General features: G+C 42.7%; 1 protein-coding gene across 10 annotated transcripts in view; it reads right to left on the bottom strand.

Moving 5' to 3' along the window:
- Positions 1 to 23,247, bottom strand: part of MACF1 (microtubule actin crosslinking factor 1) — a 315,228-nt gene that overhangs the window by 40,753 nt on the left and 251,228 nt on the right. For 9 of the 10 annotated variants that reach the window (XM_042996700.1, XM_042996694.1, XM_042996695.1 and 6 more), the window contains 10 exons: positions 11,247 to 11,408; positions 10,882 to 11,052; positions 10,082 to 10,248; positions 5,999 to 6,158; positions 5,315 to 5,641; positions 4,260 to 4,344; positions 3,506 to 3,747; positions 2,602 to 2,808; positions 948 to 1,067; positions 406 to 513 (listed from right to left, as the gene is read on the bottom strand). In XM_042996700.1, the coding sequence (XP_042852634.1) occupies positions 406 to 513; positions 948 to 1,067; positions 2,602 to 2,808; positions 3,506 to 3,747; positions 4,260 to 4,344; positions 5,315 to 5,641; positions 5,999 to 6,158; positions 10,082 to 10,248; positions 10,882 to 11,052; positions 11,247 to 11,408 (1,749 nt within the window). Of the gene's footprint in view, positions 1 to 405; positions 514 to 947; positions 1,068 to 2,601; positions 2,809 to 3,505; positions 3,748 to 4,259; positions 4,345 to 5,314; positions 5,642 to 5,998; positions 6,159 to 10,081; positions 10,249 to 10,881; positions 11,053 to 11,246; positions 11,409 to 17,747; positions 21,924 to 23,247 lie in introns of those variants that run through there. The other variant, XM_042996702.1, reaches the window with a different exon arrangement.

Here is a 23,247-nt window from a genome sequence, read left to right as displayed (position 1 = left end):
CTTTTACAAGAACAAGCAAAACTGATCTACAAGTCTCTTGGCCAATCCTTTTAGAAATGGGTATGATCATTTACAAGGGCCTGAAGAAAGAATATCTGCATATGGGTCTGAAAAATCTATCACAGATACTTAGAGAGGTAACTCAAAGACCCTTATGGACTGAAGATACATAGCAATTCCTCTGTTATAAAGAAAACAAACCTGCAATGTATTTCACATCTTCTGGTAGGACTGTTTGGACATTTGTGCACATAGGGTTAGGGACATGGCTCCCCCCAGAACATCAAATTGCACTTTAATACCATTACCAGTGACAGAGGGGGAAAAACCTTGTCATTTCACAATTGTACTGATTCACCACCATCAAGACAAGATAAACATGGTAAATAAATAAATGCAATTCACCTGTAATATAGCTTTTTGTTCCTCCCCACATGTGCCAAAGATTTCACCACGATGACTGAAGAGTTCATCCATTGAATCTTTGTGTCGAATGATGTCAATAGAGAAAGCCTTTGAAAGTGAACTACAGTTAGGTCACGAAGTAAGAGAACCCCAAGCCCGTGTTACTGAAATGTTATTAGACACAATTTATGAAAAACTCCTCACTCTGATGAAGCCACATCAAAACTATTCTATAAAGTTTGACACTTTGCCTATCCATACATCTTCCATGCTTATCTTTTAGTAGCTTACAAAAGTATCATCTATCCTAAAAATCATCCAGAAAACTGCTAACTATTCTTTCCTGGATTAATGGGTCTATTGCTCCCTCGTCACAAAGCAAAAGAATCTCTTCCTCATCTTACCAATTATTTTAAATCTCTAGCCACCATCATGAAACTGCGTTATTCAACCTGGGGCAGTCAGAAACTCTCGTAGTTACTCTAAACCAGTGAAGATTCTTCTAGCTCAGGGCACAGCAGATACGTCAGTGTTACACTTACCTTCTGTACCTGCAGCTGAGCTGTGGTCTGGTCCTGTTCTAGGCGAATTGGACCCAGGGCCATCAGTTTTCGTTTTGTTTCAGCAACCCAAGCTAGTTCTGCATCAGCAGCTTGCTCATACTAATAGGCATATTAAAGAAAAATGAACAAATTATGTTCCTTAGAATTACCATTTCCTCAACACAGAAAGGCCTGGATTTTTACTAATATGGTTTATTTCTACAAAGGAAAGCCAAAACTGGGGAAAATTGCATAAAATCATAAATCAAGATGCAGATAATTTGTAACTGATTATACTTCAACAAATAGGAGTTGATCCTATTTCAACTTCTTTATAAAGAAGTCATAGAATTCAACTAGTGATCCTATAGCTAGAAACAACAATGGAAATTGACACTCCTAAGACTATACTTCTAATCACAATGCTTTTATGAGGCTGTGCTCTCTCCCATCTGCCAATCCTGTTTCCTACCCATACACTGAACAGTAGTTTTAGCCGTATGTTTAAATGCATGGTTAAACATGGCAACAGACAGCTGAGTCAAGCTAACTTGGAAGTACTCTCATAGTTGAAGAAGCGTAAGAACACCAAACCTTTAAAGGGTTCTGTGGAAACAAAGAAAACTAAGAACTTGTTCTATGTGACTGTTTAATGAGGTCCCCCAATTATTTCTCTTCAACTGTGCCAACAAACACCAATATTTAAAGAGGAAAGTAGGCTTTTCCCAAGCATGATAAATCTCATACCCAAGTATCTGGTCAAGGTTCGGGATACCAATAAAGACATGTTGGGGATGCACTTGAGAGTCACAGCAAACTTCTGTGTGGTTCACAAAGTATTTGCTTATTACTATGAACCCAAGAAGTCATGTTATATTTACTCTGCACCATGACACATTAATAGGTACGTATCCAGCTACAAAGGAAAGCAAATAACTTTTTCCAGAAAGCAGGAAGGAAAAAAGATCGAGGGAAATAGGACACCTGTGTTTACTGAGAAGGTTCTATTTTGGATACCTCTATTTTGGTTAGCATATTTGATAGTAATTATAGTTCCTGGTTCCTTCCCCTCTTCCAGCTAATACTAAAACAGTTGATTATGTCAAACTAAGATGGGATGCATTTGGACCTTCTGGTCCTAGATATTATCTACTATCAGAATCTGCCTCTTAACCGGTCAGTAGCTAAGAAGAGGGCTCAAACAGACTCTATCACAAATTCCCGTCTGCTCAAAAAGGGTCAAATATTATGGGTCGGGGCGCCTGGGTGGCTCAGTCAAGTAAGTGTCCCAACTCAATTTTGGCCAGGTCATGATTTCACAGTTCAAGCAGGTTCAAGTGGGTTCAAGCTTCATGTTGGGCTGTGCACGAACAGCATGGAGCCTGCTTGGGATTCTCTCTTTCTCTCTCTCCGCCCCTCCCCCACCCTCAAAAATAAATAATAAATACAAAAATATTTTGGGTCAAACTGAGACCCATCTTCACATATCTTTATCCAATCACTTCCAATCACTGAAATAACTTGTTGCATCAGATTTAGCTTACTCTTATTATCCTTATTTCTGACCCTGTATTTATGTGGGTCATAATTTTGTGCTTCACACATACATCCCTGCTGCCTAAAACATTACTGTAGAGGTGTTAATAAACATTACCTGCTGTGATCTCTGAATAGCAGCATCAATTTCATCCACCCTTTGTCCCACAGTGTCACTGACCAGCTTGTACTGTTCATTGGCATCAGACACAAGTTTATCCAGCCCTTCTCTGGCTCTCCAGGGCACCAGCTCTAAGAGAGCACGGCTCACTTCATTCACTGTGTCCAACACCAGCCTGTGCTCCATGACCTCCTTCTTTAATTCCTAAGGAGGGAAAAAAAGTTTTCAGGCCATTCCTTGCTAAATTAAGCACATTAGCAGCTGTGCTGGGTGGAAAGTGCTATCTCTACCACACATCCCAGCAGGGCTCTGACCTCCTTCCTCCACTTATTTTTTTTCTTGTCTTAGATTTTTCAACCATTCCACAGCCTGACTTCAGGCTTAGCTGCTGCTTAGAACTGTCTGCAACACTTCTTGGGCCACACTATCTCTGGGTAGAACAAATACTGCCTCTTTCTTTTTTCTCCTTACTTCAATAGAAATGATAAAGTACTTTAGCCAAGGGCATTTTTAAGTCAATAAGTACCTACATAGTATTTCTGCACATCCAGAACTGCACTAGATCCTGTAGGAGAATCAAACAGAATCCTGAAGCACTCTCTAGAGAATGAGTTACAGAAGTCAATTTTAAAATGTTACACGTGAAGAAAACTTCCCAGGGATCTGGGATTCAGTCTTTTTTTTTTCCCTTCAGACCATAACAAGTGCTCTTACATAAGTCTGCCTTTATGTCAAATCTTACTGTCCATGCAAACAAGAGCAAACAAGAAAGGAGGCAGGCAGAATTTTTTGGTTTAGATTTAAGGTTGAGACAGTTGGTGATGACACTTAAACCTTTGAACTTAGGGATTGGAAGAGGTAAAAAAAATTCTTTCCCTTTACAGCATGAAACTCAGTTCACCTTCTGTCTTTGCTGAAACTGGGGTATCTGCTCCCCTGTGGGAGACTGTCCTCCACTGGCTGCCAGCTCCTCCTCCACTTCCCTGAGCCACCCAGTCAGTTCCTCATAAGTAGACTGGAACTTGGTGGCCAGCTGCCGGGCTTGCTCTAAAGTTCGGAGGGCCTTGGAGCTGGTGACCGTGATGTCTGCATAGCGAGTCTTTATTCCGTCCAATTTCTCCTGGATAAGCAATACCTCTTCACCTGTGGGGACAGTGCATAATTATTTATATTTAAGAGGATATGAGGGAGTCTCCTTTATCCCCCTTTCTTCGAAATAGAGCTTAAATTTTATAGATGCTCTCTCCCTATGGAAGCAATTTCACCTAGAATCCCACACTATGGGAAGTGGGAGATAAACCTTCCAACTGATAAAAGAAGCCACTTCTGAGATTATTAAGATCTGAATTCAACTGCAGGTGTTTCTAAATGGTCCCAAGCACCTCTTGGTGAATGCTGGCCTTGGACATACTGGAGAGCAGGGGGAGTCATCATCTATAACCAAATGTGAGATAATATCTTTTAGTTTTCAAAAGATTTAGCAGGAAACAGGACCCCAGGCTGCCAGCCTCCAGGAGCACATGGTAATACAACCAGTAAATAAATACTGAACTTGTTCTACGTACAAAGAGTAGTGGCTAGTGCAGGATGTATATTTCCCTGGACATGTGCTTGAGTGACTGCAGAGGTGCTGAGAGATGCACTTTTCAAAGTACCTGTGGTTTGTTTTAGAAGAGCCTGACCATTTTTAATAGCTTGATCTACATTCTTCTTTCTATTAATGATTTCTTCATTTAGAGCCTGAAAGGAAAGAATAGCATGAATCTTAAAACTACAGCACAACAAAGGGAAAGAAAGGTGAGACCTTTAGGAGACCAAGTTTAAAGTAAAGAGACAAATACAGTTTAGTCTATACCTCAGTTATGTTATTCCTTCATTATCTCTTTGGTTACCCTATTTATTACTCAAAAACAATTAAATCTGATACTTATGGGCAAGCTAATCCCTTGCACCAGATAAGAAGAGATTAGGATTAAATCAGTTTTACCAATCTACTGGTACCAAACCTGAGCCCAAGAAAGGCAGATGTAGAATTCAGCAAAAATGTCTACTGTGTCCAAAACCAAGACTCAGAAAGTTCAAGAGAAGAAAGTCAGCAAGAACAGGCTGAGTTAAATCAGGATCATGGTTAAAAATTCTTAATATTTGAAGTCAATGAATCAGAAGAATCTTAGATTATTTAAAACAACAAAACAACTGCTTTGCCTATTTTTACTACCCTTAAAGAAATTTCATAAAAATGAGATGAAAAGAGAAAATTGTTCTTTCCATTAAGATGACAAATAATCCTTGGAATTTGGGCACATAAATTCTAGAAATATTTTAGAAGTTACAGCTACATGGTCAAACCTAGGGCGATATTTAGGTATTCTGGCTTTGTGACATTACATTCTCTTTCATAAAACTTCTCAGATGGAAACTGAGTGATACATTACCTAATGATATAAAACATGAGTTGGAACTGAGATGGTCCCTGACTCTACTCTGGATCATCTTCTAGAATTATTGACTCAGTTTGTTAAGTACGAGTATTTCCATGGACTCATCAAAAAATAGATTAGTCCTTAGCAACAAGTCTATAACTATGTGCTTATGTATAAAATGAAGTCGAAATGTTTGGAATTAAAAGAGAAAGAAATGAAGAGAAACATGAATCAGAATTACAACATAACTTAGTAACATGACCAATAAAAATGGAAAACATGAATACCAGGTGGTCAGCATGCTGTTTCTGCAGGACATCCTGTCTGTAATCCTTTACGAACACTGAACTGAGCTTGTCCTCAACCTCAGCCAGCCAGTTGAGCACCTCCACCTCATCCTCCCCGAACAGTCTAGCGTTACACAGTGCCTGTTCAAGCAGGGCTGCTTTCCGACAGCCCCAGTCTTGAATCTCACTGTATCGGGCCTGCAAGGAGTCTAGCTTCTCTGACAGCACACCCTGTTCTGCAGAGCATGTCAGGGAGGAGAGAGACTGCCCAATTTTGACTGCCTGGTGCACATCTGTTGCATGGCTTTCTATTTCTTCCTCCAGAGCCTGGAAATCCAGATGGAAAAAATGAATAACAGAAACAAAATAAATGAAAAGTAAACATGAAACAATGAATAACAAATGATATAATAAATTAAATAACAGAAAAAGTTCACCTACCAAAGGGCAAAAATAATATAAAAAGTGAGAACAAAAGCTGTTTTTTTTCCGATGGCAGCCTATTAGTCAATTGTTATTTTTACTTCAAGGATGTGACTATGTCAATGAATAATTTGACCATAGTTCAAATTAAACTTTAAAATATCCCCCCCCAAAACATATCTTCTAGACTGCTATAGGCAGTTAACTTCTGAGATTTCTGACTGCAGTGCTGTGTTCTAATTTATGACAACTCCTCCCAACCTTGTGCCGGATGATCTGCTGCTGGATTTTGGCAGACTGAGTGCCAACAGGCTCTGAGTTAGCAAGCTTTTTCTCCGTGACGGACAAGAAGTCAGAAATAGGCTCAGCTGTCTCATGGAATTGTTTGGCCAGAACCAGGATATCTTCCAGCTGTTTTTGCCTACACAAATATACAGAACAAGCCACTCAGGCAAAAAATCACATTAAGACTGATAATAGTACTATATTCAGTAAAAGACCAATCTTCAGGTACATTTTAAGTACCAATAGTAAACACGACACATATACGTAGCACTTTGTGGTTTTAAAGTTTTTCATAAGCATTGCCTCATGACCTTGTAAAGTAGGCAGAATAATTATCTCACTATGACAAAACAGAAAGCTAACCCTGAAGGCTTAAAGATTTGTCCAATTCACCCAGTGAGTAGTTAACAGTGCAAAGAGGACTGTAATCAGGCCTTCTAATTGTCTTTCTCCTAAGGGACAGAGCACATGCATCATCTGAACATAAGACCAAAATAAAGTTTAAAGGCATCAAAAAAATTATCAGTTTTCATCTCATTGAGGAACAAATGCAGACTATGAGCTAGAACTTCTTCCCCATTTCCCCAGCTCCAGTGATTTCAAGCACCAGAACATAACTCTGAATCCAGATTTAAGGCAAAGAAAATGACCTCAGAGTAGCTGAATTTGCCAACACACATGGCAGTCAAAAGAACTGTAAACTTCACAGCTCACTTAGAATTTTAAGTCCTGATTAATATAACATCCATACTAAGCTTAGATTTCAAGATACTAAGCTGCAGATTAAAGGCAGCTAATTACAAAGGGGAGAGGAAACCTGATAGAGAAGAGAAAGAAAAACCACCAAAGAACTGGATTAGCACACAGGTTAATAATAAAAGGCCATAATGATATCTTTGGATGATTAAGAACAGACTAAATGCGACATCATTTAAAAAGGTCTGGGTATATGATGCACTTTAGTTCAACAAACCTTTACTGAACATCCACTTTGTGCCAGGTTCTATGCTGTGTACCCTGGACAAACTTATTTTAATAAGAAATGATTTAGAGGTGCCTGGGTAGCTCAGTTGGTTGAGCATCCAATTCTTGACTTCAGCTCAGGTCATGATCTTGGTGTTGTGGGATAGTGCCCTGCATCAGGCTCTGTGCTGAATGTGGAACCTGCTTAGGATCTCTGTCCCTCTCCCTCTGCTCCTCCCTAACTTGTGTGCATGCTCTAAAAAAAAAAAAAAAAAAAAAAAAAAAAAAAAAAAAAAAAAGAAAACAAATGATTTAAACATAAAGAATTACCATTTTAATGATCTGGAAATTCAATTATGTTTAAATATAAAGAAAAACATATTTCTAGATACTATTTTAATTTTTTTAAGTTTTATTATTTTTTAACGTTGAAGAATATGAAGCTTTTTTTTTTTTTTTTAAACAAAGTAAACTCTAGGCTCAAAGTGGGGCTCGAACTCACAACCCCAAGAACAAGAGTCACATGCTCTTCCGACTGAGCCATCCAGGCATCCCTCTGAATGCTACTTTTAAATGTCAGTATGAAGTACAGAATAGTTTGTTTATGCCAGCCTTCAAAATACATCTTCAATTAATACAACTAAAACAAATAATCTTAAAGATTATTATTAAACTAGTATATCATTAAAAAAAAAAAACTGGGGGCCCCTGGATGGCTCATTTGGTTGAGCATCTGACTCTTGATATTGGCTCAGGTCACGATCTCACGATCCTGAGTTCAAGCCCCGTGTTGGGCTCTGTACTCTCTCAAAATAAATAAACTTAAAAAAAAAAAAACTTGTCCCTGATTTCTAGGTTTTTCTGACTCATCTCTGGTTTTTGGAATCTGAAAGTTTGAAAAACAATGTAATAGGATTTAGGGTACCAAAGAGCAAAAATAATTCAGCGGTATAAAAAAATCCAATATTAAAGAATCTAAATAAAAGTCTTTAGGATATCTGGAACAAATGAAGCTTCTCTTGGTATTTCTCTTTAAAATATTGACCCAGAAACTGTGTTAGGTTAGGAGGATGGAAGTGGGCAGAAGGAAAGAGTCATAAAAAGATACATTAGAAACAAATCAGCACTTTAATGAGCTTATGGGGCCTATGAAATAAGTACATAAAATAATGACAATACAAGGTACAAAGAATTACAGCAGTGAAGAGGAAAATGAAGGTATTCCATCCTTGGGGAATAAAGAAAAGTTTCATAGAAGAAGATAAACAGCATGCTTTCTCTCTCTTGTGTCACGGAAGACACAACACTATCAGTAAAGACACAGAATTAGGAACTGACAGAAGATACCTAAGTATATGGTATACTTTACCAATAATACGAGGAGGAGGAGCGTGGAAACAGAAATGTAGATTAGGGCGAAATAACTGAAGGCTTCGAATATTGGGTTAAAGAGTTTAGATTTTGTTTTATAGGCAACAGGGAGTCATTAAATTTCTGAGCAAGGCAAAGGGGAAGCCTGAGGGTAAGTGGCCATAGAGTGATGAGTGATTAGTTCATGAGGAAACTACCTCACATTGAGGAGCCCAAGTCATGACCTGAGGCAGGTGAGTAGGAATTAGAGAAATGGATGAATAGGAAAGACACTAGAGAAGTAAAACGGACAGAATTTAGCATCCTGATAGATGTGGGACACAAAGGAGTGGGGGAGAAAGGGTAAAAAATGGGGTTAAGGTTTTAAACCCAGGTAACTGGAAGGCTAATGATACTATTAATGATTACGCCCAGGTAACTGGAAGGCTAATGGTACTATTCATGAAAATGGACAAAGAAAAAAAAGCAGTGCTATCTGTAAATAAAAATAAGTGTAATTTAAAAAAAATAAGCTGAATTCTTTCATTTTTGTTTCTCCCACAAATATGGGGGACAATACTTTGCAACTCTGATAAGAAATCAGCACACTGTGGGCCAGTGTAGAAGAGGGAATTATGACAACTTCTGCTGGCTACCTAGAGAACTGAAAGGCTACAACCATAACTCATCACCTACACTACTCTCATACAGATTTCTAATTGGTGAGCATTTCTTTTTAAAACTGGGGACAGCATAAACTAAAAGACCTTCATGTGACATACTAAGCTGAAGTGATGCTGGGGTATAGCTATGGAGAGAGAAAGCACTTCCTCAGAGGAGAAAAGTATACTGCTTATTTTTGGCCACTTATTGAAGACTGGTCATGCACCTGTTTCTCTTTTTAATATTTTATTTTTATGTTTTTATTTTTTATTAAAAATTTTTTTTTAATTTTTACATTTATTCAGTTTTGAGAGACAGAGACAGAGCACAGTGGGGGAGGGGCAGAGAGAAAAGGAGACATAGAATCCGAAGCAGGCTCTAGGCTCTGAGCTGTCAGCACAGAACCCGACGTGGGGCTCGAACTCACAAACCGTGAGATCATGACCTGAGCCGAAGTCGGACGCTTAACTGACTGAGCCACCCAGGCACCCTTATTTTTATGTTTTTAAAGTAGGCTCCACACGAACGTGAGGCTCGAACCCACGACTTCAAGATCAAGAGTTGTGTGCTCTCCCTACTGAGCCAACTAGGCGCCCCTATTCATGCATCATGTCCATATATTGAACAGAATCACAGACTAGGTCCTGGATGCAAAAACATCTAATATTGGGATAAGCTATCAGAAAAGAAATATGGTAAATTTCAATTCCAAGTATCAAAAGTATTATTTATAAATATGAAGGGGAAAAATCTGTTTCGAAAACTCAGAAAATAACTTGGCTGGATTGTAGGCGTCTGTGTCTGTCGGTTTGGAACCATGATTGTATCACAGCAGAACAGCAACACGGAGCAATGAATCTTCCAGTTCTGAGAAATTCATGGAGTAGCTGAGGCTCATTTCCTGAGAGCTACTGTGATTATGAGGATCATCTCCAAGAACGTATTCCTCTTCAAGATAAAAGCCATTACACACCTTCCAGGGCTCTCTATGACTCATCCAGGACCTTACAGAGCACTTCAAGTTAAAAACTGGACAAAAAAAACCCTTGTCTCACCCATTCCTCAAAACCCCTTTGCCCTTACCTGGCTGCTGCCTTGTTGAGTAGTCCAGTCCATCTACTTTCAAGACCCTCCAACTGTGCAGTGATTTTCTCTCTATCAGCCAGCTCAGCGGACTGGGCTATTCTGCCTCCTTCTGCTTGAAGCATATCTACTGTGGCCTTTCGATCATCAAGGAGCCGCTGGAGCAACTAGTGCACACAGTGTTGAAGGAGAGTGAAAAGTGATAACACAATGTCACTTTGAAATCTGAAATAAGGAAGAAAATACAAGCGAAAGATCCCCAAACCCCCACCCCACCAAATCCTAAACGGAGTTGAATAATGGTAGCTTTTTTTCCATCCAGAGGCAAAAACGTGAGATGCAGCATAGCTCCTAGCACCAGCATAAACTCCACACTCTTACATTTTTAAATAGAGGGGTGACAGTCATTATGCGACTAATAGGGAACTTAGTTTGAATCAGGAGAAAAATGCACTAAAAGGGAAATTAAACCAAGCCAAAAATACAGACAGCACCTTATACATGACACACAACATTATTCAGAATATTGCTGACCCTGAAAACTCCAAAAACCTTGTAAGAAAAAGCTGTGCATGAAACACTGGAGTAGAATACACGAATAAATGCACCGAACTACTGTTCGGTCCAATGTGTGCCACAGTAAATTGGTAGACTGAAGTAAGATGATGCAAATCAACTTTCACCTTTCTTTTCATGGATTCCTCCTAAAACTCCTGAATATACTCCTAAATGAGAAGCCAATGTGTTGTCTGCCACTCCCTACGGCTGTTACAGTTCACTGTCCCAACATTCTCACTTACCTTCTGTTCTTGGATCTGTGCTTTCACCACTTTATACTCGGCAGATGGAGGTTTCTGATTGGCTATGAGCTCCTCAGTGTCTGCCAACCAGCTGAGCAACGGCTCCAAGGCATCTTGAAACTTCCCGCAATGCAACAAAGCCTCCTGCAGTTGTGCGATTCTTTGTGCAACCTGTATCACAGATGCAGGGGCTCGTTGTGAGAGAGGAGAGAGCTTTTTAAATGACTACTGACCCCCTTTCCTAATTATATTTTCCAACTGCTGAATCTGTATTTGCATTCAGGTTGCAGGGAAACCTACAATTGAGATGTGCCTTTCTAAGCCCTCCATTCCCAATGCACTAGAGTTAGCCCCTCGCCACTCGCCTTTTTGTTCAGTGTGTTCCATCGAGCGTTGATCTCTTCCATGTCATGTTCCAAACCCTGCACATCACAGTTTTTTCCGGCACTCTGAATCAACCCCTGGCCGAGTCCATTCACCTGCTGTAGCTTCATCTGAAGAGGATCCACCTGTTCTTTCTGAAACATCTAGATAATTACAAGCCAAAGTTTTAATCTAAAGGTAGCAACCAGACCCTCTATACCACACAGTGACTGGTCATTCTTGGGAGATTTATGATTTAACAGAGGAGGAGCAGGAATAAAAAGAGAAAACAAGCCATTTGTACAGAGAACTATCAAGGAAACATGCGGTTTCATATTTCAGTACATCCTCCTATGGACAATTACAGAGAGTTATGGCACTACTTAGAGGTCTTTAACCCAATGACTCATGGTTGGTTGGTTTCTGCTTGCTTAATTTTTAATGCAAAAAGCTACAGAGGATAGAGAAAAATCAGCCTCAAGATATCATAAAAGTGTGCTGTCTATCAATCCTAAAAGAGAAGAGTAATACCAAATGACTAGTATTTAAGATTAAAAATACCTTGGGGAATACCTTTAACTGACCACTGATATATGCAACATTCTTCTCTGACTAGGACTCATAATTCAATTAATTAAAACATATTAATGTTGTGAAAAACACCAACCTCACAGTTTAATCCCCCTGTGGTCACTTAATTCCACTCTGTTCCAGGGCCACAGACCACACATTACTAATAATCTTGAGACAGTATTCCTGAGATTACAAAGGGAAACGGGCCAGTAATATTGGGAAATGTCCTTACCAACTTCATACTCTGAGATGCAGATATACAGAAAGTATTTTTAAAATTATAATACTGTCTACCCATGTTCACCATTAAACAATGGAGTTTTAAAACAATGTGAATAAGTGTAACAAACAATGCATGTTTCTCTCTCCTGCAGTTAATAAGATCAATTATGACTTAGAAAGTTCTAAAAGGAAACAAAGAGAAGATAATACTTTGACACTGTAATGGTATTAAAGAAAACAATGAAATAAATCATTGTCCCTAAGATCAGATTCTTCTCAATTATCAGAGGATAAAATCAGCCACATTCCACACATTCCCCATAGATCCAATGTGGATTTATTTCTATTTTTTTTCTTCTATAAAATGTTCCTTCAGTTTCAGTGAGATAGGTGAGTCAATTAAAGCCAAAGAATGACAGAAAATGGAAGAGGACAAAAATGTAAAAGAAAGATATAAGTTTGGGTAAGATTAATTTTGACCTATATGAGACTATAGTTCACACTTGAAGCAGGAAACTTATTCTTGAAAGAATGGGTTATGATGGCTGGATAAGCGAGTCACCAGGGAGGAAAAGCCCCAGGGAACACTAAAAAAGGAAGGTTACAAAGGTAATTACCAGTGGGCTTCATTTTATACTATAATTTGATTACACCATATTTTGTTAGGCAACACTACAAGGCGGTTCAGCTAAAAATGACTGTTTCCCCAACAACAGGGTTCCCAGAAAAGGCAAGCGCTAGGATTCCATTTTCTACTAAAGATGTTTTTTCACTGCAGAAAAATCAAAGCAGAGGGGGGAAAAAACAACTCCCATGTTTTAAGTTGCTTGGGTTCAACAAAATGGTGGTTGGTGATAGGGTGTGGGGGTTGGAAAGGCAAAGAAAGCAGAAAACAAAAGGTAAGGAGGGGAGATGTCAAGCCCACACCGAAGAGCCCCCTTTTATCCAGTAAGCAAGTCTTGTCTCATACTGTGGCATTTAAATTCTTTCTGTGCTTTCCAGTATGGTAGCCAGCAGCTACATAATGCTATTTAACTAAAAATTCAGTTCCTCAGCCACACTAGCCACATTTCATGTGGTCAACAGCCATGTGTGGCTAAGTGCCTACTGTACTGGGCAACACAGATAGAGAGTATCTCCATCTTGGCAAGAAGCTCTATTGGACAAGCCATATAAATGACATAGAAAAGTAAACTATATTTAAATAGCTTAGTAACCTCTTTCATATAATAGAGTTAATTCTTTTTTAAGGAATTCCATTTACTTTGTCAATGAACATTTCCTATAGAAACATCAGGGATTCCTTCCATTTCTCAACCTCCACTCTATGGATTAATTTGAGAGGGAATGGGTGTTTCATCTTTTTCCAGAGTTTTAAAAATCTAGGAGAGTACCTCTAAATAAATACTAAGTATTTATTTTGAACACAAATTAACAGAATGTTAAAGTAAATTTAAAAACAGTTGCTCCCTTCTCTCAACTCCCAAATAAAGCTGTTCTGCAAAATCAGTGCTTTTAGATGCATTAAAATTCCTACTCCTCAGTATTTCAATGGGGCTGTGCCATGTTATTAACCAACCAGAGCTGGCAGATATTTCCCAGAGCAGAACACTAGCAAAAATTACTGCAAGAGTGTAAGACGCAACTGGGACATAAAACAGAAAATTTCCCAAAGAACTTCTTACAACAGTTTTATCTTTGGTAATACCACATTCTCCTAGTTTTTATCCTGCCTGATCCTTTTTTTTTTTTTTTTTAATTTCCTTTATTCTCTTCCTCCTTCTCTTCTAGAGAGATGTTAGTCTATGCGTGTGGGGATCAGGGAAGGATGTCAGTTCTGGGCTCTCTTCTTGGCAATTCCATCCATTCCCACATCTTTAAATATTAACCATGATGCTTATGGCTAAAATGTGTGTGTGTATGCCCATCCAAGTACTTTAATACTGGCATATGAATGAAATCACGGTACCTCAAAACCTCTCCCTTTCCTCTCCCCTAAAAACTGTTTTTATCTACATCAACAATTTACTACTGCCCCCATCTGCTCAGTTGTACAAACTAGAATTGAGAAGCCAACCCTGATAAACACCCCTTTCCTTCTCCCTCCTTCTCAACATAAAAGCCATTATCAGGTCTTGTTGATTCTACATCCAAGACACACACACACGTATGTATACATACATGTGTGTATATATATATATATATATATACACACATACATACATGTGTGTATATACATATACACACACATATATATACACACACACAAATATATATTGTATCCAACCATCTTCAAATCCAGTGACATCTCTCCAGTTCAAGCCATCTGGCCAACTGCAGTAACCTAGCAGGCCTTTCTACTGTCCTTGATCTCCTATAATGCACTCCACATACAGCAACCAGAGTGATTTGTTTTGTTTTTGAAAATCATTCAGTGTTTTCTATATTTCATGCCAATCATAAGACAAACTAATAAAATATAAGACAAAATAAATCTGAGATTTATAAACCCCAACGTTGAGAATGTTTACTGTCTGTGCAGACTGGTTTGCTCTATCTTCAAGCTGTGAGTAATGTTTTAAAAATGTAAATGAAATCCTTTCCCTCCCCTACCTAAAATCTCTCAACAGCTTCTCATGGCTTTTAAAGTATAGGTCCTTTTGAAAACTTCTTAGTCCCTGCATCATCTGGCCTCTTCCTACCTCCCCAGATTTACTTCAAGGCCCTCTTCCAGAACCCTTGCTTACTGTGGGCTAGCCACTTGGCCTTCTAGAGTCCTAACATCCCAAAGTCTTCCCAGCTTCCATTTCCTTTACCTGGCATATTTTTCCCTCTGACTCTCTGCCTAAATAATTTCTAGGTATCCTTCAGGTTTCAGTTTTAAAATCCTTTCCCTGACACAATCAAAATGAAATATCCCTATTATGTATTACAGCCTTTATTTTTCATTCAAAACGTTTGCTGTGATTTCTAACTACATATTTGTGTCTCTTTTTTTAAAGGTTCCCCCCCCCCCCCCGGTAATCTCTACACTCAGTGTGGGGCTCAAACCCACCACCCCGAGATCAAGAGTCACATGCTCTTCTGACTGAACCAGCCAGGCAACCCTGTATTTGTGTCTTTTTGCTCAATATTTGCCTCCATTACTGTAGCAGAAGTTCCACAAGGGGAGGGACTATGCCAATTCTATTCACTACAGGAGCCCCAATACCTGGCACAGAGTAGGTACACAATAAATATTTATCCGGTGAATGAATGAATCCTTGTATAGAAATGGTATTAGGGAAGGCAAACAAATTTAGGAAGGTTCTGCTGATTAGCTGAGCATTCAGACACTGAACTAAGATTGTGAGGCTTCCCAACTTTTGCTGTAAAAGACTTTCTTGGCAATTTTGAATGTTATAGAACCCCTAGTTTTATACCAAAGATTTTTTTTCTTCCATTGAACCAGTCTCTGGAAATAAGACTAAGGAAGTCTGCAAAAGAGAAAAGGGTTTAAATAACCACAGACTGTTCTCAGTGGGTCTGAATTCCACTATAGGGATAGTAAATAAGTTCTAGCATTTTGCTTCTTCCACCGAACTCTCTTGTTAATGCTATTAGAAAGTTTATATCTATTTTAACCATGTATACATGTGTATATTTGTATATACACATACACACACACAGCGTTTAAACTACATTTCAGGTATGATCACTTACTGAGTTCTAAGTGTTCACGTATTAAAATGACAGGTTCAGTTGCCTCTAGGAACCATTTGGGAAGAAATGAAATCCATACATCTCTCATCTTGGAAAAACTTATTCTCTCAATAATATTTCACTGGTCAGAAAAATCTGTATGCTCATGTTACCACTATAATATTTGTTTTGTTTCAATAAAAGTTTTCAAAATAGCCTCTCTACATTCTTATTGGTTAATGTCCCGGCTGGGGTGATGGTTTAGATTTCTTTTGTACACAAATGCAGGCATTTGCTTGCTTCCATAAAGTAACCATACTTCAAAGATGGACAACTGTACAGCTGGGCTACCACTGTCTTCTCCTGTTGTTTGTATCAGGCAGTATTTCATAAATGATTACCCCCTTGGAGCTGGAGGAAATCCTCAGAAATTACCTAGCCCCATTTACTCATTTTGTAGATGAGAATCTGAGACTGATATTAAGGGTTTCTCTGATTTTTTTTTCCTTTAGGCAGATTTGATCAGCTCTTTATAGATTTAACACCTGTATTTCATTGATTATTGCTGTAGGCTTTATACAAAAAATATTCTGTTTAATCAAGAATGCCTGTGACTTTGGACAAGTTATTGGGATCCCAGTGTCAATTTCGAATTTAGTAAAACTCAGGAAAGGGAATCAGTCCAACAATCTGAAAGCTTGATGGGATGCTACCTTACAAAATAGGTGGTGAAGCCCAAGGTGGACACCACCACCACTCAGCTAAGCAGGGGATCTGTAGCAAAGTTGGCCACTTGTGGCCTGCAATCAAAATGACTTTTCATCGCTGGTAGCTGCAGATTTAACTGGTGCTCTAGCCGACAAAGCTGCCCTGAAAGGCTCTGCAATGGGGTGGATGTGAGAACCCATCTTTCTTGTAGCATCCACAGATATTCAGATGGATATTCACTCATTCATTCAGTCTGTCACAGTGAATGCCTATTACAAGGCAGGCACAGTTTGGGGCCCTAGGGATGGTATAAAATCAAAACCACCTCTGTCTCTGTACTCAGTAATCCCTGGCTATATTAGATTAGATGAAACTTCCAATTCCTTCATTCCTTACCATTGCCCAAATGACACCGGGGCAGTGAACTGTAGAAAGCTGCCAATCTTAAAAGTCTTTGACTAGGAGTGCTCAAGGATGTGAACACTGTTCCGGGTGGTTTCTAACACATTTCCGTTCTCTGACATTAAGAATTGCAGAACCATGGAGCTCAGACAGAATGCAGGAGGACATTCAGCCCACTTCATGGATCAGGAAACAAGAGGTCCAAGAAAAAGAGTGACTTGCTTCAAGACACAAAGTTTGACAAGATAGGTAAAATACCTCTATTTTTCATAAACCTTATTATGCCTTATTCTGGCTTTAAGAAACACACATTTGTATTAAAAAGCTGTTATTCACACATCTAGATACCACCTTCACCCAAACCGTTTTTGGTGAATTCTTTCAACTAACCAACAAAGCTATGTGGGAGAGAAAGGTGGAAGATATCAACAGTGATTTCCACGGGTTATCAGGTTATCCTCACAGGGTTCTGCCTTAACAAATGCACAAACTAGAGGCTCAGGACATCTAACTAATTTGCCAAGTGGCTAACTATCCCAGGTGTCTCTCCAAAGCCCTCACCCCCACTCCTCCCTCACTGCTGACATTACTTATTAAAGAGCAGCCTCTTGATTTAGGACAGAACATGGTCACTGTAATCTTCAAAAGCAGAATCATCTGTTCCAGCTAATAATCTTTTCCAAAATGCAAACCAACAACTATTGGGCTCAGTTTATAAATACAAATTGTAAAGTTTTTCACCAAATGAAAGTAAGACATATTTTGTGCATAAATGCAACAGAAAGACCAGAATAGTCCAGGGCCCCAAAGAGAACCAAAGAAAGGATTATCTGTGCCCTTTCTAATCACTACCAAGGGAACTTGCACATCTCACTTTACTCCCCAGATCCTTTCCCAACAAAATGAGCAACAATTACCTCATTTGAATTTAATTCATCAGTTGCAGCCAGAGGCACTTTCCCATGCAGCACTGTGCCAGTCACCTCTTTTATTTCAAATCCTGCAGACTCAAGGTCCCCCTTAATCCACATTCTAGCAGGGGAAGCCTCTTCTAGAACAGGAGTTCCTTCTTCTGAGATAGGCACAGAATCAGTGTGGGCAGTATCTCCCAGGAGGGGTGCACCAGCAAGGAATATTTCCCCCATAGCAGGCAGTGCAGTAGCTGGGGCTGCAGGCTCCTCCGGGGTGGGCACTCTATCAGCTGGGGCTGTAGGCTCCTCCGGGGTGGGCACTCTATCAGCTGGGGCTGTAGGCTCCTCCGGGGTGGGCACTCTATCAGCTGGGGCTGCAGGCTCCTCTGGGGTGGGCACTCTATCAGCTGGGGCTGTAGGCTCCTCTGGGGTGGGCACTCTATCATCTGGGGCTATAGGCTCCTCTGGGGTGGGCACTCTATTAGTTGGGGCTGCAGGCTCCTCCGGGGTGGGTACTGCAGCAGCTGGGCCTGCAGGCTCCTCCAGGGTGGGCACTCTATCATCTGGGGCTGCAGGCTCCTCCGGGGTGGGTACTGCAGCAGCTGGGCCTGCAGGCCCCTCCGGGGTGGGCACTGCAGCAGCTGAGCCTGCAGGCCCCTCCGGGGTGGGCACTGCAGCAGCTGGAGTGGCAGGCTCCTCTGGGGTGGGCACTGTAGCAGCTGGGGCTGCAGGCTCCCCCAGGGTGGGCACTCTATCAGCTGGGGCTGCAGGCTCCTCCGGGGTGGGTACTGCAGCAGCTGGGTCTGCAGGCTCCTCCGGGGTGGGCACTGCAGCAGCTGGAGTGGCAGGCCCCTCTGGGGTGGGCACTGCAGCAGCTGGAGTGGCAGGCTCCTCTGGGGTGGGCACTGCAGCAGTTGGGGCTGCAGGCTCCTCCAGGGTGGACACTGCAGCAGCTGGGATGGCAGGATCCCCCAGGGCAGGCACTCTATCAGCTGGGGCTGCAGGCTCCTCCGGGGTGGGCACTGCAGCAGCTGGGGCTGCGGGCGCCTCTGGGGTGGTCACTCTAACAGCAGGGGTGGCAGGCTCCTCCGAGGTGGGCACTCGATCAGCTGGGTTAATAGGCTCCTCTGGAGCAGGCACTGCAGAAGCTGGGGTGACAGATCCCTCTGGAATATCATCTCTCGTGGTAGCCACTGCAATGGCTGGGGGAGCAGCCAGGATGTCCTTCTCTGTGGTGGCCACTGAAACAACTGGGACATGTGCCTCTGTGGTGGCCACTGAATCAACTGGTGTGTCCACCTGTGGGGCAGGCGCTGCAGCAGCTGGGATGTCTGCCTCTGGCAGGAGCGCTGCAGCATCTAGGGCACCATCTTCTGCAGTGGGCACTGAGGCAGCAGTGACAGGCTTCTGTGGGATGGGTGTCCATCCCTCCAAAACTGGTTCAGTACTACTAACCTTGGTAATTTGCTCCTCTAGAAAGAGATTTAGCAGTGAATCTGAATCTCTCATTTCTGTCTTCCCTCCCTCTGATGATGCCACAGTCAGCGTGGGCTTTGTCTCATTCACAGTTTCCAAGCCATCTCTGCTAGGTCTTGGTCCTTCAACCAGCAGGGGCAGATTCAGACCATCTGACTCTGTGCACTTCCTCTGGAGAGCTTGGAAGATCTGCCCTGTGAAGGCTCTGTGAAAATGTGCTGGGGCTTGGTCCTCCGAAAGCTTGGCTTCATTACCCAGCTCTTGCACCTCACCATCCTCACCCCAAACTTTCTCCTTGGACAATTCATAAGGGTCCACGTTTCCCAAGGAAGCCAGATTGTTACTTTCTTGAGTAATAGCTCCTTTTTCACTTTCCAAATGAATCTCATCTGTTCGTAAATGTGAATCATGCGATAACACCTCTACTTCAGATACTGAGGTAACATCTGTTAGTTCATAGCTAAAAGCATAACTGAGGGGGACCCTCTCAACACACTCCTCAAAATTCCCCTCAGTGTGACCGCAGTCTACCTGGGACAGATTGCCATTTTCTTTGGCCAGCTCAGCTACAAAGCCTAGTAAGTCTTCTGGATGAGAAGCCCTATGATCAGAGTTGGGCAATCCTCCTGGGTCCAGCTTTCCCAGAGACTCCAGATCTCCTGGGTTTCTGAACTTAAATTCCCCTGCAGTCTTGGGGCTAGAAGGCACTTTGTCATGCTCCTCCTCACTAACAGTGGAAGTGTCTCCCACGGTACCAGAGTGGGCAGTAAGTTCCACAGCATTAGGCACCTGAGAAGAATCCAGGGCATTAAAATATTCACAATCCAATCCAGTATCAGAGTCTTTTACCCTTACATTTAAAAGGCCTATGTGTTCCTCTTCTAAGTTAGTCCCTGGAAAATGACTAAATACAAGTGAATTTTCTGCATCCTGGGATGGGGCCAGCCCTTCAGAAGAGGCTTGCTTCTCCAGTTCAACTAGAGGAGTTACTCCTTCTTCACATAAACACTCTTTTTCAAGTTCAAGAAACATCTGCACTGAATCTGTGTCAGAGAGCTGCTCTGAATCAACAGGACCAACAGTATATTCTAAATCAGAAACAAGACCCTCCAGCCCCTGAGCAGTTCTATTTGTTAGCTCACCTACAGCACTCTCACCTGTGAAAACACAACTGTAATCAAGAGGTGTATTCTTGAGAACAGAAGCCAAATGTTTCTTAGCCGGCTGTAGGTCATCAGAGCAAACCTGACTGAGAGCTAGGTGGTCAAAAGTCGTTATGACAGCAGCTGAACAATCCGCTCCATCCTCTGCCACCGCTACAGTGTTTGCTTGTTCTTTTTCTTCAAAAATATCTGCCAGGCTGTTCTTTTTCTCATCTGCCATTAGAAAAGTCTTTCCTCTCTGTGACAGTTTCTCTTCCTCCCACTCCTCCTCAGCTTCCATCATTATCCATCGCTCATCCTCCTCAAACTTTAGCTCAGACTCTGTTTTCTCTCTCAGGCTGGGAGTTATGAGAAAATGCAATTCTGGATCCAACAGCTCCTCACTCAGGCAAGGGGAAAGAGGTGGCATTTCCACAGTGCAAGCTGTGTCCCCAAGGGGGTGCTGCTTCTCAATGAAGCCTCCCTTAGCTAAACTTTTCATGGCTCTGGGCCAGGTTGCACTTGAGAATCTGTGTTCCTGCATTACATCTGTGTTACCACTTGCTGCTGCAGCTTCTGGTTCTAGAGGCTGGAATTCACGGGGAGAGTGCTCACGGGGCGGCTGCAATCTGAAGTCTTGGCACTCTCCACTTAAGTTTTTCAAATCCTGCACTTCTGGAATATCTATGGATTTGGACACATGTTCCAGAGTCACTGACTCTGACTGAGGTTCCCTGTTGTCCAAATGACCAGAACTTTCTGTCAATGCGGAAATGGATTCCTTCTTCTCTTGCAAGGAAGGATTTGAAGCACCGGCTTCTGAAACCTCACTGAGAGAAGCTTCCATCCTTTCTGCAAATTCTGGGAAATTGGGTGGCATGAAAGACTTCCATGATCTCCTGTTAACATTATCTTTGCGTTCTGCATTTGGTCGCCTTCTGGGTGGAACAGGTGCTGACTTCTGCACATCACTGGTTAACTTTAGTGCATCAAATATTATTCTCTCATCCAGCTTTTTGCCTTCTGGTGCTCTCGATTCAAAAACATTAGATGCTGCTCCTAAGGTACCATTACTGGATATAGTACTTCCTTCCATCTTTTCCATGGTGCTTTTTGAAGTCTGATTAAGCTTTGACCCCTGGTCAATTTGTTCATTTATTCTCATTGTATCATATATAGATCTCTGTGGAACATAACAATCCTCTATATAGCCATCCTCTTCCTCTCCTTTCCCCAGGCAGGTGGGGTTCTGCCTTAAACAGTCTGGCCTGCTGAGTGGCTTACCCATACTTTTTCAATCAAGATGAAACATCAATCTTTTAAAAGTTTTTCACAGGTTACCCAAAAATGCATTCTGCAGAAGTTAAAAATCCTTTTACCAGTTCACAACCCAGGACCACCAACTGGATCTGCCCTCCAAAAAAGCCTGCAAGTCCAACTCTGAAACCATTCTGGGAGCTTCTAAGAGGAACAGTTTTTCCCTCACAGGCTAACAGCCTCATAGTTGCAGACAGATAAGCAGTATAATTTAATCAACAAATATAAAATAATTCCTTGTATGGCTTCTCTTGTGTGTGTTTTTAAGAGCACCGCTCTAATTCAGTCAGTAAAAAAAAAAAAAAAAAAAAAAAAAAAAAAAAAAAAAATCATTTGATATTGCCCAGTCTTATTCAATACCTAGTTCCACTCACTTCTTACCCAGAGTTAGAAGCTTTATACCGACTGTGTCCCTTAGTAACAATGGCACAGCCTTCCCAGTCTTCAAGTATGGCCCAAGCTCCTAAGAATTCCTTTCATTTTATCCTCAGTTCCAGTCCTGGAGAGTCCAGCTGGTCTGAATTAGCCATTCGTCCTCCCTAGTTCGGGTGTTTGCATTTGAACTGGGCTGGTCGGCGGATATTCCTGCAACTTTAAACACAGGAAGTCCTTCATTCGGGGCCAGCTTGGGGCTTCCTGTCTCCAAAACATCATGGCATTGTTGTGGCTCCCAGAACAGCCCTGCGCTGTGGCCGCAAAACAAGGCGAGTGGAGCCCGGCGCCGGGCCTTTGAAAGGCCGGCAGGCTGCAGCGGCGGCCGAGGGCCGGTCGAAGGGCTCTCTCAGCGCGGCCCGCTCCCCCGCGCCATGCCGCGCGCCCTGAGGGCCAGGGTTGCCTCACCGCAGGCTGGCAGGTGGCTCCGGGCCGCGCCGGCCTCCAGTCCAGCGCTCAGGAAGTTAGTTTGTCCCTCCGGCAGCTGAGTCCCGCGTGCTGTGGGCGCCGCCTCCCCCGCCGCCGCCAGTCCCCGGCCCGCAGCCGCCGCGTCGTGGGCTGCATGTCAAGCAGCCGCCTCTATTCTCCGCCACCGCCGGCCCCGCGGCCCCGCCGTTCTCCCCGCCCGCAGCTGTCACGGTCCCGGCATGCAAAACTTCTGGCTGGGAACAAAAGGCTCCGCTCGGGCCGGGCGGGGGCGAGCCCTCCTCCCCCTCGCCGCGCGGCCCGCTCACCCGCCGCTCGCTGCAAGTGCTGGGCTGGCGAGCGGCTCTCCTCCCCCTTCCCCGCGCCGCCGCGCCGCGCCGCCCCGCCCGGGCAGCCCCCCTGGAAGCCCGGGAGCGCGACGCGGAGAGCCAAGGGGAGGAGGGCGGAGGCGGAGCCGCGGCGGGGGCAGGGAAAAGGAGCTACCCGAGCGGAGGAGGAGGGTGCGGCGGAGAGGATTGGAGGCCGAGGCGGCGGGGGCGGGGCTTCCGCGCGGTTCAGGGCCTGGGAGCCCCGGCGCCAGCCGCTCGGCTCACCAAGCCCACGCCCACCGCGCCCCAGGGCCCGAGGGAGAGCCCCGCCCCCCCGAGAGGGCGAGAGGAGGGGGGCGGCACCCGCGCGAGGCTCGGCGGCGCAGCGCAAATCCCCTGACAAAG

The sequence above is a fragment of the Panthera tigris genome, chromosome C1 (genome assembly GCF_018350195.1).
Source record: "Panthera tigris isolate Pti1 chromosome C1, P.tigris_Pti1_mat1.1, whole genome shotgun sequence".
Lineage (NCBI taxonomy): Eukaryota > Metazoa > Chordata > Mammalia > Carnivora > Felidae > Panthera > Panthera tigris.
This window is presented reverse-complemented; position numbering and strand designations above follow the sequence as displayed.